At 39.1% G+C, this 14,233-nt stretch overlaps 1 protein-coding gene across 8 annotated transcripts in view; it reads right to left on the bottom strand.

Annotated features, from left to right (window-relative positions):
- Positions 1-14,233, bottom strand: part of LOC124827755 (uncharacterized) — a 67,536-nt gene that overhangs the window by 27,439 nt on the left and 25,864 nt on the right. For all 8 annotated transcript variants that reach the window (XR_015781566.1, XM_088096323.1, XM_088096321.1 and 5 more), the window contains exons 17-23: positions 9,743-9,847; positions 9,556-9,657; positions 9,425-9,477; positions 9,271-9,334; positions 8,370-8,504; positions 5,138-5,250; positions 4,943-5,036 (exon numbers count right to left, since the gene is read on the bottom strand). Coding sequence is in view for 7 of the 8 variants with exons in the window: in XM_088096323.1 (XP_087952449.1) it covers positions 4,943-5,036; positions 5,138-5,250; positions 8,370-8,504; positions 9,271-9,334; positions 9,425-9,477; positions 9,556-9,657; positions 9,743-9,847 (666 nt within the window). In the remaining variant the exon portion in view is untranslated. The remainder of the gene's footprint in view (positions 1-4,942; positions 5,037-5,137; positions 5,251-8,369; positions 8,505-9,270; positions 9,335-9,424; positions 9,478-9,555; positions 9,658-9,742; positions 9,848-14,233) is intronic.

Here is a 14,233-nt window from a genome sequence, read left to right on the forward strand (position 1 = left end):
AGGATATACGCAACCAGGTTCGAATACAAGACCCGCAAGAACTAATGACCGCCATAAGAATCGCCAGGGATGTGGAGGAAGCTCGCCGGAGTAATAAGGCTAGGGGTTGGAGCGGAAATAAGAACCCATCCTCCTGGGGACGAAGTACAGACAGAGGAGGAACTGTGGCCCGGATTGAACCTAACCGAAGCAGTACAGGTAGGACAGGGGGATTCGAGAGCGTCGGTTCGGTCAGAAGGGAAGGACCACAGGGAGGCGCGATAGAGAGGACCAAGATGACGAGGGGAAGCGATAATAAGGGAATAGGAATAAAGAACCTTCCTTACCAAGAATTCCTTAAACGGAGAGAGGAGGGACGCTGTTTCCGATGCGGTGGGCCTTTCATCCCAGGCCATCGTTGCTACTAGGCGAGGATGAAGAAGGAGAGACGGAAGGAACAAAAGCCGCCGATATGACGACCAATGTGGATCAAAGGTAGATGGAGCTTTCTTCCTTTTTGGCTGGAGGGTGGACACAGCCCAGAACGATGAAGCTTGAGGGGAAGATCAAAGAGAGATCGCGGCTAATATTGATTAACAGTGGCGCAAGCCACAACTTCATATGTCAAGGGCTGGTTAAGGAGTTAGGATTGGAGGTAGAGGCTACCCGGCCTTATCAGGTGAGCCTGGGAGACGGTCAGAAGAGAAAGAAATAGGGGCTCTGCAAGGGTGTAATCCTACCGCTGGGAGAAGCTGAGATTGAAGAACAGTTCTACCTATTTGAGCTAGGTGGAGTTGATGCAATCTTGGGGGTAGATTGATTAGCAAAGTTGGGAGAAGTGATAACGAATTGGGGGAAACTGACTATGGTATTCAGGCAAGAAGGAAGGGAGGTGACTATCCAGGGGGATCCAACGCTAGCCAGGGAGGTAGTTGCACCGGAAGCCCTGCTCAAAATAACAAAAATAGAAGTGGTGACCTTAGTGTTGAATAAGGGACGAATGGCGAGAGAGGAGAACAGAGAGTTGGTTCCAAAGCTGACAGAATTGCAGGAGGAAGAGCTGGAAGATGTGCTGGAGCAGTATAAGGAGGTATTTCAGGAGCCAAAAGGGCTGCCCCCAGACAGGGAAATGGTGAATAAAACACCATTGAAGGAGGGAGTAGACACCATTAACGTACGTCCCTATAGGTATCCGCATGTGATGAAGGGGGAAATTGAAAAACAGGTAGAGGACAGGGATAATAAGGCTCAGTACAAGCCCTTATTCAAGTCCGGTTATATTGGTTAAAAAGAAGGATGGGAGCTGGATGTTTTGTCTAGACTATAGGGCATTAAATAGAGCCACCATCCTCTGCAAGTTCCCTATACCTATAATAGAGGAGCTTCTTGATAAATTAAGGGGTGCATGTTATTTTTCAAAGGTGGATTTGAAAGTTGGTTACCACTAGATTAAAAAGGGGGTTAAAAGACATCCAGAAAACAACTTTTAGGACACACCAAGGACACTATGAGTTCCTTGTGATGCCTTTCGGCCTTACCAATGCTCAGGCCACGTTTCAAAGTGCTATGAACAGCTTGTTAAAGCCATAATAAGGAAATTCGACCTAGTATTCTTCAATGATATATTAGTGTATAGCCAGTCTTGGAAGGAGCACCTGGGAAGAGTATTGAGCACTTTAAAACAGCATAGGTGGGTGGCTAATAGGAAGAAATGCGAATTTGGCAAGGTGTAGATCAAGTACTTATGGCACAGCATTTCTAAGAAAGGAGTGGAGATGGACACCGAGAAGGTGGAAGCACTTAGGGGGTGGACAAAACCCAAAAATCTCAAGGCTCTAATAGGATTTATGGGCGTAACGGGATACTATAAAAGGTTTGTGAGGGATATGGGAAGATAGCACGCCCATTGACTGACCTGCTGAAGAAGGGGAATTATATGGTCAGATACTGCACGAGCACTAGTTCTGGCCTTGCCTGATTTCACCCAGCAATTTCACATTGAATGTGACGCATATGGAGGGAAGTAGGGGCTGTTCTCACCCAGAACAAGAGACCCATTGCATTTTTTAGCAAGGCATCCAAGGGGTCATTGAGCAAGTCAATTTATGAGAAGGAGCTCATGGCCCAAGTCTTTGCTATCCAGCATTGGAGACCTTATCTCCTTGGGCAGAAATTTGTGGTGCATACAGACCAGAGAAGTCTAAGATATCTGCTAGAGCAAAGAACTACCACACAGAACCAGCAGAATTGGATAGCGTAGCTTCTAGGGTATGATTTTGACATCATGTATAAAGCAGGGGTGGCAAACAAGGTGGCAGACACCTTATCCAGAAAAGGGGGCGAGGCAGAGGAGGAAAAAGAGCTGAGAGTAGTGGCAAGGCCATACTGGCAGGATTTTCAGGAGGTATTGGGGGAGGTAGAGGAGAATGAACATTTAAGGAAGATAGTGGAGGACCTAAAGGAAAATCCTGAGTCGAATTTAGCTTTCACCCTGGAGAGAGGTCGACTCCACTACAAGGGTAGGCTGGTTATCTCAGCAAAATCAGTTTGGATACCCAAAATCTTAGCTGAATTCCAAACCATTGCAACTGGAGGTCATTCTGGAGTGTACAGAACTTACCGCAGGGTGGCACAGTCGTTATATTGGGTAGGAATGAAAAAGACTGTCACAGATTATGTAGCACAGTGTATAATCTGCCAACAGCATGGCCTCGTCACCTCAAGGGTTGTTGCAGCCCTTGCCTATTTCTGAGGCGGTTTGGGAAGAGATTAGTATGGACTTCATAGTGAAGCTTCTCGTAGAACCATTTAACTATACATTGATTCTTGTTCATTGATTCTTTTGATAATACAGAAATACTATTTTTTTTTGCTACCTATTTTCTTGTTGAGAGAGGTTTTGAGGGACTTTCTAGGTTTCTAATTCTAGAAACCTAACAAAGTGTACATGAAAATTCTCCTAGGTTTTGAAGTGAAAAAAAAAAGAAACAAGGTATGCCTCCTAAAGAAAGCATTGTAAGGTCTTAAGCAATCCACTGGACAATGGCTTGGAAGATTTGCAAATGCAATGGTATCTTTGGGATATAGACAAAGCCAAGGAGATCATACTCTATTCATAAAAGCACTCTTCTACAAGTAAACTCACTCTAATGCTTGTCAATGTGGATGATATGATTATTGCAGGAGATGACCAAACAAAAAAATTGGCATTAAAAGGAAAATTGGCACCCCAATTTGAAATGAAAGACCTAGAAAAACGCAAATATTTTCTCGAAATAAAGGTTGTTTATTCCAAGAATGGAATTTTCATCTCCCAAAGGAAATATGTACTCGATCTCCTCAAAGAAACAGGAAAGTTCAGATGTAGAACCTCAATAGTTCCTATAGAACAGAATCACAAAATTGGAAGTGAAGAAAGTGCTCCTGTAGAGAAAGCCCAATATTGGAGATCGGTAGGAAAAATTATTTATTTATCACACACAAGACCAGACATTGTTTATGTAGTTAGTGTAGTGTGCCAATTTATTTATCGCATACATGCAAGCAGTTGACTATGCAGATTTTATTACAGACAGAAAATCCACTGGGTATTGTATGTTTCTTAGAGATAGTCTGGTAACATGGACGAGAAAAAAGTTAGATAGAGTATCTCATTATAATGCCGAAGCGGAATTCCGAGCTCTTACTCAAGGAATGTGTGAAGGACTTTGGATGAAAATAATTTTGAATGACCTTAAAGTCAAGGTGGACAATCCCGTGCAACTATACAGTGACAATAAGTCTGCGTTGAGCATTGTCCATAATCCAGTACAACATGACAAGACCAAACACATTGAAATTGATAAACATTTCATTAAAGATAATCTAGAAAGAGGCTTTCTGATTACAACTCTAGTTCCTATAGAACTTCAAATAGCAAATATTTTTACAAAAGGGCTCCCTTAAGGTAGATTTCATGATCTTATAGGCAAGTTTGGAAAGATTGATATTCATTTATCAACTTGAGAGGAAGTGTTGTAAAAAATATTAGTAGAAACTTGTTTATTTTTAAGTATATTTTTTCCTTATTTACTTATTTTTGGAAGATTAGATTACTACAAATAAGTTTGAATGATAATAATAAAAATTATTCCACTTTTCAAGTCCATTGTTCGGAAACGTCACCAAAATCGTCACAGTCAATGCTTAATCACACAACCTCTACTTTTCGTCCTTTGATTTCAACTGCCTGCAACCAAGAATGCCGCCAGAAACCATCACGTGCGGCACTCAGTTTAGGCTATCAATCACTGTGAACCGCTTCGCCCTTTTTATGGAAAATAAAAACTTACCTAACAGAGGAGATGGCATTTGATAGCCCTTGCACTCTTAGCCCACCCAAAGTCTGCACCTTTCTCTTCTTTTAGGGTTTCTTCCTTTTCCTTCAATTTCTTTTCTTAATTTTTGTAATATATTTGCAAATATCCACATATACCTATGGGTATATTTTAATAAGGTATCCAACGGGTAACGAAACGAATAATGGATGAAATTTTTAACCACAAGTTGGGTAGCCGGAAGCTACTATCTGTGCTTGCTTGACCTATTGTCATCCCTAATAGTCATATAAAACATAGCATGACAACTATTATTTGTAAACGATTATACAAAACTAATTTTCAAATATATATATATATATATATATATATATATATATATATTGCTTAACTTAAAAGGCTTCAAGTTAAAAAATTAAAAAGCTTAATAAGTGGGTTTATGCCTAATTTAACCTCATAAAAACTGGCTAAATATTGTCTTTTCTACTAGTTACTTTCCCAATATTGCCATTAAGATTCAAGATCATAGACTACTGTTATAGCATGCCCAAAAAAAAATATTCCTTCGATTTCAAAGAAAAATAAGAAAATATAACTATTCCTTCAATTGCATAGCAAGACGTTTAAAAGGAAAAAATGAAGCAGACCTCTGGAATATCAGCATAATGTGTAATGCCTTTCAAAAGAAGAGGCATGTGGGCAGGATAAAGCCAATCAAAAAGGAAGCCATAAGTTCTGCGGCTGTTAACAAGCAATTAAGAACAATCAAAATAAATTAACATTGTTAACAAATAACAATGCATTTGTAAATGTAACAAAGTTTCGACGTTGTAATTACCAACCTATTAGTAGCCATTGCTATTCCTCGAAGGTCCCGCATCAACCCAATGAATGCAAATTTTACGGCATCTGATTGGAACAAAGCATCGGGAGTTGATTCCAATCTAGCCAAAACCTTAAAATTTAAAACAAAAATAAAGAATCAATTAAAATGTACAATAATCAATACAACATATCGATAATCACTAATAAATTGACAATACTTTATTGTACACTGCATAATTTGCTAGGCTCAATTTAATTGAGGTCCGACAAGCATCACTTTCACAAAAGAATCTCATGAAGACATGACCTTCTTAATTAGAAAATAAACTATGGTTAAAAGGACTAACCATTTGTCCACAAATGTCAACATTGTCTTTTACAGGACAAAATGAATATTAAAAATTATGACACATAAATCTGATGATTTTAGGGAAAAGTTTGAGTTTTTCACTCGCTATAACAAATGTTGTGTGCAACAAAAGTCAAAACGTACATTGTGAATGCAAGAGTGCAGACTGGTGCACTTGCCCTGACAACTAAATTAGAAAAAAGAAAAGGAGGGTAAGTCCATTACAAGGCACATAATAATATAAAATACATATAACTACTTAACACTCCTCCTCAGACAAAATATATACGAGATTTACTTCATAAACTCATATTGAAGAAGCTCATTCCATTTCTTCTCCTATGGTTTGAAATTGCAAATTATCTAAACACGGTGCTGATCTTTTCTCAGATCCTACTTTCAGATCAGTAGTTAGTGCATTGCAATATGCTACTCTAATTAGGCTAAAAATTAGTTTCACTGTCAACAAATTTTGTCAGTTTATGGCCAACCCACTTTATTTTCATGGTTTGTATTCTCAGCCAGCACTGCTACATAGTCCAGTTTCTTTCAAGACTTTGTGTGACGCTGACTGGACTTCTGATGTTGATGGAAGATCTACCCCAGGTGCAGCAATTTTTCTTGCTTCCAGCTTAATATCACGGCGGTCTTCAAGGCAACAAGCTATCACGGCGGTCTTGATGGAAGATCTACAAACTGCTTACAGAACTTCAAGTTTCTTTTAGCACTTCAACTCTTCTTTGTGACAATCAATATGTTGTTTCCATTGCCCATAATCCTGTTCTTTTATAATCACACAAAGCACATGGAGATTGATGTTTTCTTTGTAAGAGAAAAGACTATGGCCAAACAATCATGCATTTCTCATATTCCAGCTCTTGATTGGTGGGCAAATGTTTTAACCAAGTCATTCTCTTCAGTTCGCTTTGTTTTTTCTTCGTGGCAAATCAGTGTGAAGAGTTTCTCTTCTGAAAAATCTTCTCGTTGAGCTTGAGGGCAGTTGTTAGTATACATTCTATAGTTGACTATAGTTGACTTGTATATTTTACATTTGCATTGTTCATATGTAGGTTTACTTATATTGTACAACTTATCTATAAAGACACACTGTAGCTATGATTCTAAGCTAGTTACAATAATAAAAACATTTAGTTCATGTTCAATTCTCTCTCTTTTCTCTGTTCAGTTTCTCTAAGAATTCATCAGCAAAATGACCCCATTTTTTACAAGCATAGCAGTGTATACCTTTCTTGTAAAATTTTATCTGCCCTCCTCTCTTTTGATCACCTCCTTCCTAAATTTTCCACGATTGTCACCACTAAAATTATAATTTGACAGCCTGCTAGAACCTTCACCAAAATCTTGCACTTTGTTTGTCCATTTTCCCTTGTTTTTTGCCACCCCAACCATCATTTCTTTCAAATTTCTTTGCTCACAAAGCGTGAACTGCAGCTCTGTCAACACTCCATCCTATAAGTCTTTTGCAGCTCCTCCACCTTCCTCTTTTCAAGATCCTTTGATTTCTCAGGTGTCAAATTGGGGAGTCAAAAGTTCTTAAAAATTTCTCAATCAATTGCTGACCTGAAAACATCTCACCACAAGCTTTCATTGAGTTGAGTACCACTTGAATTCTATTGTAGCAATCCCCGATTGATTCTTCATCAGCCATGGATAGCAATTCATCTTGTCTATTAAATGATTGAAGCTTCATTTTCTTGACTTTAACAGCACCTCCATATGACTTGTTCAAAATGTCCTAGGCAGTCTTGGCTGAATTAGCCAAAGATATCTTCTCAAAATTGTTAGAATCCAGACACTGATGGATCAAGAAGAAAGCTTTCCAATCTTTCTTCTTCGATTCCCTGGGAACTGCCCTGTGCACCTCTTTAGCACCTTCCTCCAATTCTTTACAACTTCCATCACTTCTTGCAATCCAAAGATGACACCCATTTGATACTCCATTGATCAAAGTTCTTTCTACCACCAAGAATTGGCAAGTTAGTCAATGAAAACCCATTAGAACCTACCAAGATTCACCCTCTGAACCTTGCTCAATTCCACTCCAAAAAGATTTGCAAAACAGATATAAAACCCACACAGGAAGGGTTCTCACACATAAGAATACCTCAAGCTAGTGGACATCACACATTCAGTCCCCAATAAAAATAGCTCCAGATAGCACTTGTTAGAACAAACTAAACACACTCATAAGAACAGAGAAGAAAAGAGAAAAAGGACAAGGGATATAGTGGCTGAATCTGAAATTTTATAGGCCTATTATAAGCAGTTAAAAAACAGCCAACTAACTACCAAACTAACATACAGCACTAACTGAATTATTTACAACATTTCCCACTCAGCTTAAACGTTAGTCTGTGTAATAAAAGTAGGAAAAGGAACATTGTAATTGCAGGAGTACAGACAGCTGCACCAACCTAAATTGCTACAGCAGAAAAAAAAAAGAATAAACTTCACAAGACACATCATAATACAAGATACAAATATATTTAGCAATAACAATTGAAATCAAATCAATATCTTTCCAAAAGAATTAATTTAACCAGTTGGCTCAAGTTAATGAAAACTGAAAAGAAGAATTGACAAACGTAAGGAAATTTATATTCAACAAAATTAACCTTTGCAACTTTTCTAATGCTTGGAAAATCAAATCAGACAGAGAACCACAACAGATTAGTTAAAGATTGAGCAGAAAGGACGATTTGGGGAATTGCTTGAGTTAGTATACACACAATAGCTACTTATATTTACAAGGCCACTAAAGATAAATATACTTTACAAGTAAATGTTTGCTACAAATACTGTGTAAAGACCAATTCTTAAGATCTTATGTCAGAATAATTGTTACCATTATGGGTCAGCGGCAATTTAAAGCTACCAACCTGTGAGAAAGGTTCCATTGTAGATTTAAATTTGACTGGGTTATCTTCCAAGAATATCAACATGCCAATAGTATAGTACAGGGTTGTTCTGCTACGGAAACATTCCCAATTTTCTATGAAAGGGAATAGGTCCCTCTGAAAAAAAGAGAAAAAAATTGCCCTTAGAAATCAACTGATACGATACGAACAAGCATATATACAGAAACTAAAATATCAAGTCAATTACTCTTGGCTGGCCCGTTTTTCTCTTGGATTACAAAAAAAATGACAGATTTGATATCCAGCTCCAACAAACTGTGCAGTTCAAATTCTAGACAACACTAGATAAAAAAACAATAGGCAAAAATACATACTTTCAAACTAATTTCAACATAGGCAAAAATACATACTTTCAAGCTAATTGCACAATTTAATTTTACCAATGAGCGCACCAGATTTTTCTACAATACTTTTGTATCTGTTTGGGAGAAAATAAAACACTTTACCATTTCAACTTTTTATACTCAATTACACACACACACACACATAAAAGGTGTGTTCTAAGTTGAAATTTAGAAAAAATGTGTCTAAAAACTATACTGGTCTAGTCAAACTACAAGGGAACAGTTTCTTAGCCTTCTAGTATAAATATTAAATGGTTAGCTTGCAGATTATGCTGTTAAATCACAATCTTCCACATACTCTCTTTAGTAGCATGTAAGATGATCTCTTAGTAGTGAATTCCACTTTTTCATTATATTTCATACTTTGTTTCCATAGTTAAATAGAAATAGGTATTTGTGTGTGGATATCCAAAGATGTTAGCTGTATTTTATAATGTAATTAGTAGAGGAAAAAAGTGCATAGGGCAACAAGGAGGTCAAAAGTGTATGTCATCCTTATTGGTTAAGAGGCAACTCACATTCTTGTTTGAAATCATTTGTTTAACACTATCCAGTTTAAGAAGCAGCTTTCCTGACATGTAACTGCAAAAACAAAATCCTTATTACAGAAATCAAAATAGAAAATTGTAAATAATGAAGACTTCAAGTTTTTGAGATGGAAACCAAACTAACCCAGATGTCATTTCCAGAAAGAGATTCAAGGTATGATCGATAACCTCTTTGCACTGCACATAGAAACTCTCATTCTATGAGCTCAATAATAACAGTAATGCAAAAGATTATGTCTAAAATTTCATCATTACCTTTGTGTAGCATTTAAGGTTAGTAATCATCTTTCCCACAATAACATTTAGTAGTAGTAGATGATCATGGAGTCCAAGAAGTTCAGATAGTCGGGTATATAACTGCTCCAATTACAGTCGAGAAAATTACAGACATAACCTTAATAATATTTAAATATTCAAAGGAAAATAACTTCCAATTTTCTACCTTCGATGAAGAAACAATCTGGTCACCAATATAACACTTTCTAAAATGTTGAAAGAATGTTAGTATAGCACGATCAAGTCTTTGCTTGCTCACATCTTCATACCTCTGAATTAATAAGTCGTTAGTGCATTCAGCAAGGACAGCTATTTAAAATAAAATACAACTACATCCTCATGCTAGCATCAACACACAAATATATATTCGTAGTGCATTCAACAAGGATGGCTATTTAATGTCCACGACTAAGAAGCAGGTAACTGTTGTATAAATCATATTCATAAGGCAAACAACCTTAGTAATTAATTCATCAAGGGAAAAAATATTAAATAAAAATATTGAATGCATCAGATTGACAGATCTACCCTTAACATTTATGATATCTTTCAAACTATAAAAGCAGAGGACAAGCTCAGAAAAATTTAGAAAGTATCATTGAAAAAGGATTGTAATAGCACTTGATAAAAGAGAGAACAGAAACACAATTATGCTAAAACCGTTTTCTAAACAACACTCTGCAGCTGGTTTACAATTAGAGGATAATCCATTACCTCTATCAGATATCAAATCCTATTAAATAGGTTATTGTTGTAATTAGAGAAAACATGTGTACGATCTTCTAGATTATTTTGTTTCCTTACTTCCCTTTCTAGAAGATTAGATTGCTACAAATAGAGGTAAGGAGAATGTAATTACCATGAATATAAATAATAAAATCATTCTCTTTTTCAAGTTGGTATCAGACCTCCCAATCTTGGGAGACCCATTTCCGCTGCAACAGTAGCCACTGTCGCCGCTATCCGACCACCGCGGCTGCCGCCATAGCCAATTGGGGTCGTTGATAGGGCTGAAAGGTCCGCCCAACTCTGGTGATCACAACACCAAAAATCAGTCCGGGAAAGAAGTCGCCACGTGCCCCCACACGCCGCCATTGTCGTTGGCGCGTGCAGCCCACGTGCCTTGTTGCGGCTAGACCCACTCGCCGCCGCCGTCACAGACAAGGTCATCGACGCCTCCTGAGTCTGTTCCACGGGGTCAATGACGTCGTCATCACCTCGGATAACGTCACCAGAGACACTTGATTGCGTTCTACGTGATGTCTAGAGTAAAAATTATTCCTTTGGGTCCTAATGATCTGCCCAATGTGATGGGTGCCTATCGGTTGGATGGTCAAAATGTCCTACAATGGAGCTAGTATATTCAAAGGATTCTCAAGGGACATTCAAGACTAGATCACATAGATGGAGGAGGACCCAGACCAGACGACACTCATATTCCAATTTGGGACAATGAAGATTCACTAATTATGACTTAGGTGTGGCAGTCCATGATTCCTGAGATAAGTAGATGTTAGATGTTAAGATGTGTGTTTCTGTTAATTGGGTTCAGCCAATTTTGTATTAAGGGCATTGGCCCATATCTTACATTATAAATAAACTACCCTATGTGTATGCAAAAGACACAAGGGATATTTTCTCCCAATCTTCTCTATTTCTCACATGGTATCTAGAGCATAGGATTAGTTCCAGCCAACTCCACGGTTTCTAGCACACATCATCGCCGTTGTCGCTGTCGTCGCCGCAATCGCCACCGCCACTGTCGCCGGAGTTCCAGAATCGACCGACGACCACACCATCGGAATCGTCTCGGTCGGGCGACCACCGTGGTACAAAGATCACGGCGAATGGAGCGCCGCCGCAACAGTCGCCGGTGCCGCCGCTTCCCGCCGCGCATGCCGGCGCATCGCCAGCGAGTTCCGTCGCCGATCAGAACCGCCGTGATCGCCTCCTCGTCCTCTTTCTGGATCTGTGGTCGTTGCGTCAATCTAAGCACTTTGGATTTTTAAGGTTTCTCCTTCTCCATGGCATCTTCCTCGTCTACAAACACCTCTGTTGGTGGCTCATCTTCTGATCCCTCAATATACACCAATTATGTGAATGTACACTTGTCCATTGACAAGTTAGATGGCACAAATCATGCAACATGGGCGTCCGACATCAAACTTTGGTTGAAGAGTCAGGGGTACTTAGATCACCTTACTCAAAATGTGACTACTGCTACCACAGATGACACTTCCCGCTGGATGAAAATTGATGCTCAGTTATGTATTGTTATAAAGTCCACCATTCACTCCTCACTGAAACAAATGTTTCGATCATATGAAACATGTTCAGAAGTATGGTGCTTGACAAGACCTATTAACTGTTATTGGTCCGCGCAATCATGGTCCCATGGCAGAATATTTGGGTAAAATTCATGCCCTTCTTCATGATTTTAATGATATATTACCTCCTGATGAAGAACTGGAACAACGATCAAAGTTCTTCATGTTGTTCGCATTATACGAAATGTTCTTCAACTCCTGATGATGTCTCTCATGTCCGTGATCAGATTTTGGATTCTCCTGTCATACCCAACTTTACTTCTACTTGTTCTGCTCTTTTGCGTATACCGAGCAAACCAGTCACTGAGACATCTCCTATATTGATGATTCCTCAATTATGGCTATCCAACGTGATGATCGAAGTCGGTCTCGCAAGCCAAGTAAAGGACGTCCAAAATGTGACCACTGTGGCAAGTTAGGCCACAAAATTGATCGATGTTATGCGCTTCATGGGCGTCCTCCTCGACCTGTAGCAATGGCTAATTCTGATCCATCTCCCCGATCACCGTCTGCAGACCATCCTACTTCATCTAATACCGTAGAAAAACCTGCAATCTTTAACGAATTTCTCAGATGATATGAGGATTGTCAGCACTCTAGTTCCACTACATCTGCATCTGTTGCACGTATAGGTACACCTTTTGTTGGTCTGACTCACTTTCACTCCCTCGGACCTTGGGTCCTTGACTCAGGCGCCACCGATCATATCACTGGTAACAAGTCCTTGTTTTCTTCCTTGTCATGTCCGGATAATTTACCCTCGGTAACAATGGCTGATGGGTCTAGAGTCTCATCTCATGGTGTTGGTACTGTTGATATTTTTCCATCCATATCCATTGATCATGTACTTTATGTTCCTGGGTCTCCCTTCAACTTATTGTCCATAAGTCGTCTAACTCGTATCCTTAATTGTGTTATTTCATTTACTAAAGATTCTGTTTGGTTGCAGGACCAGAGTTCAAAACACATGATTGGCACATGTTGGCGTAATCATGGAGTCACCATCCCTTCTTCATGCTCAGTTAGGTCATCCTAGTCTTGCCAAACTACAACAACTTGTCCCGAGGTTGTCAAAATTATCCAGTTTTTCGTGAGTCTTGTCAGTTAGGAAACCATACTCGTAGTTCCTTTCCTCGTAGTGTCTCACAACGGGCGTCGTCCCCCTTTTCATTGGTTCATTCTGACATTTGGGGACCTAGTCGTGTTAAATCCACTTCAGGTTTTCAGTATTTGGTTACTTTTATTGATGACTATTCCAGATGTACTTGGTTGTTTTTAATGAAGAATTGTTCTAAGTTGTTTCCTATTTTCCAATCATTTTTCAATGAAATAAAAACACAGTTTGGGGTTTCTATTCGAAATTTACACAGTGATAATGGCCGTGAATACCTTTCTCAACCATTTAAACATTTTATGGCTTCTCATGGCATTCTTCACCAAACCTCATGTGCTTATACCCCTCAACAAAATGGGGTGGCTGAGCGCAATAATAGACACCTTATTGAAACAACTCGTACTCTTCTAATTTATGTTCAAGTACCCTCACGTTTTTTGGGTGATGCAGTTCTCACGGCATGTTATCTTATAAACCACATGTCATCTTCCGTCCTACATAACAAAATCCCTCATTCTATCTTATTTCCTCAAGACCCTCTACATCCATTACCTCTTAGAGTTTTTGGGTCTACATGTTTTGTTCATGATTTTAGTCCTGGTCTTGATAAGTTATCTCCTAGGTCTCACAAATGTGTCTTCTTAGGATTTCCACGGTCACAAAAGGGCTATAAGTGTTTTTCCCCTTCCCTCAATCGTCATTTTATCTCTGCTGGTGTCACTTTTGATGAATCTTCTTTTTACTTTTCACATCTATCTTCTAGTTTTGTACCTCCACCTGCTACTGTTGATATTCCTATTTTCTGTGATCCTCCTGGTGATGCTCCACCCATTTTGTCTCCTCCTTCTTTAGACTCTCATTCACCACAGGATCGTCCTTCACCACCACCCCTTCATGTTTATAGTCGCCGCAATTGTCTCCCTCATGACTCACTTCCCGTGCCGCCTCCTGTGTCTCCTCCGGCTCCAGCAAATGAGTCTGATCTACCTATTGCCCTCCGTAAAGGTATACGCTCTACCCGTAACCCTTCCCCCCATTATACTGTTCTTAGTTGCCACAGATTATCTCCATCTTTTTACACTTGTCTCTCATCCATTTCTTCTGTGTCAATTCCTAAATCTGTGCGTGATGCCTTAACTCATCCTAGCTGGGGTCAAGCTATGCTGGATGAATTAAGTGCTTTACAGAAAAGTGGAACTTGGGAGCTTGTCCAATT

Source organism: Vigna umbellata, chromosome 8 (genome assembly GCF_029865625.1).
Source record: "Vigna umbellata cultivar VRB3 chromosome 8, Vumbellata_1.0, whole genome shotgun sequence".
NCBI lineage: Eukaryota > Viridiplantae > Streptophyta > Magnoliopsida > Fabales > Fabaceae > Vigna > Vigna umbellata.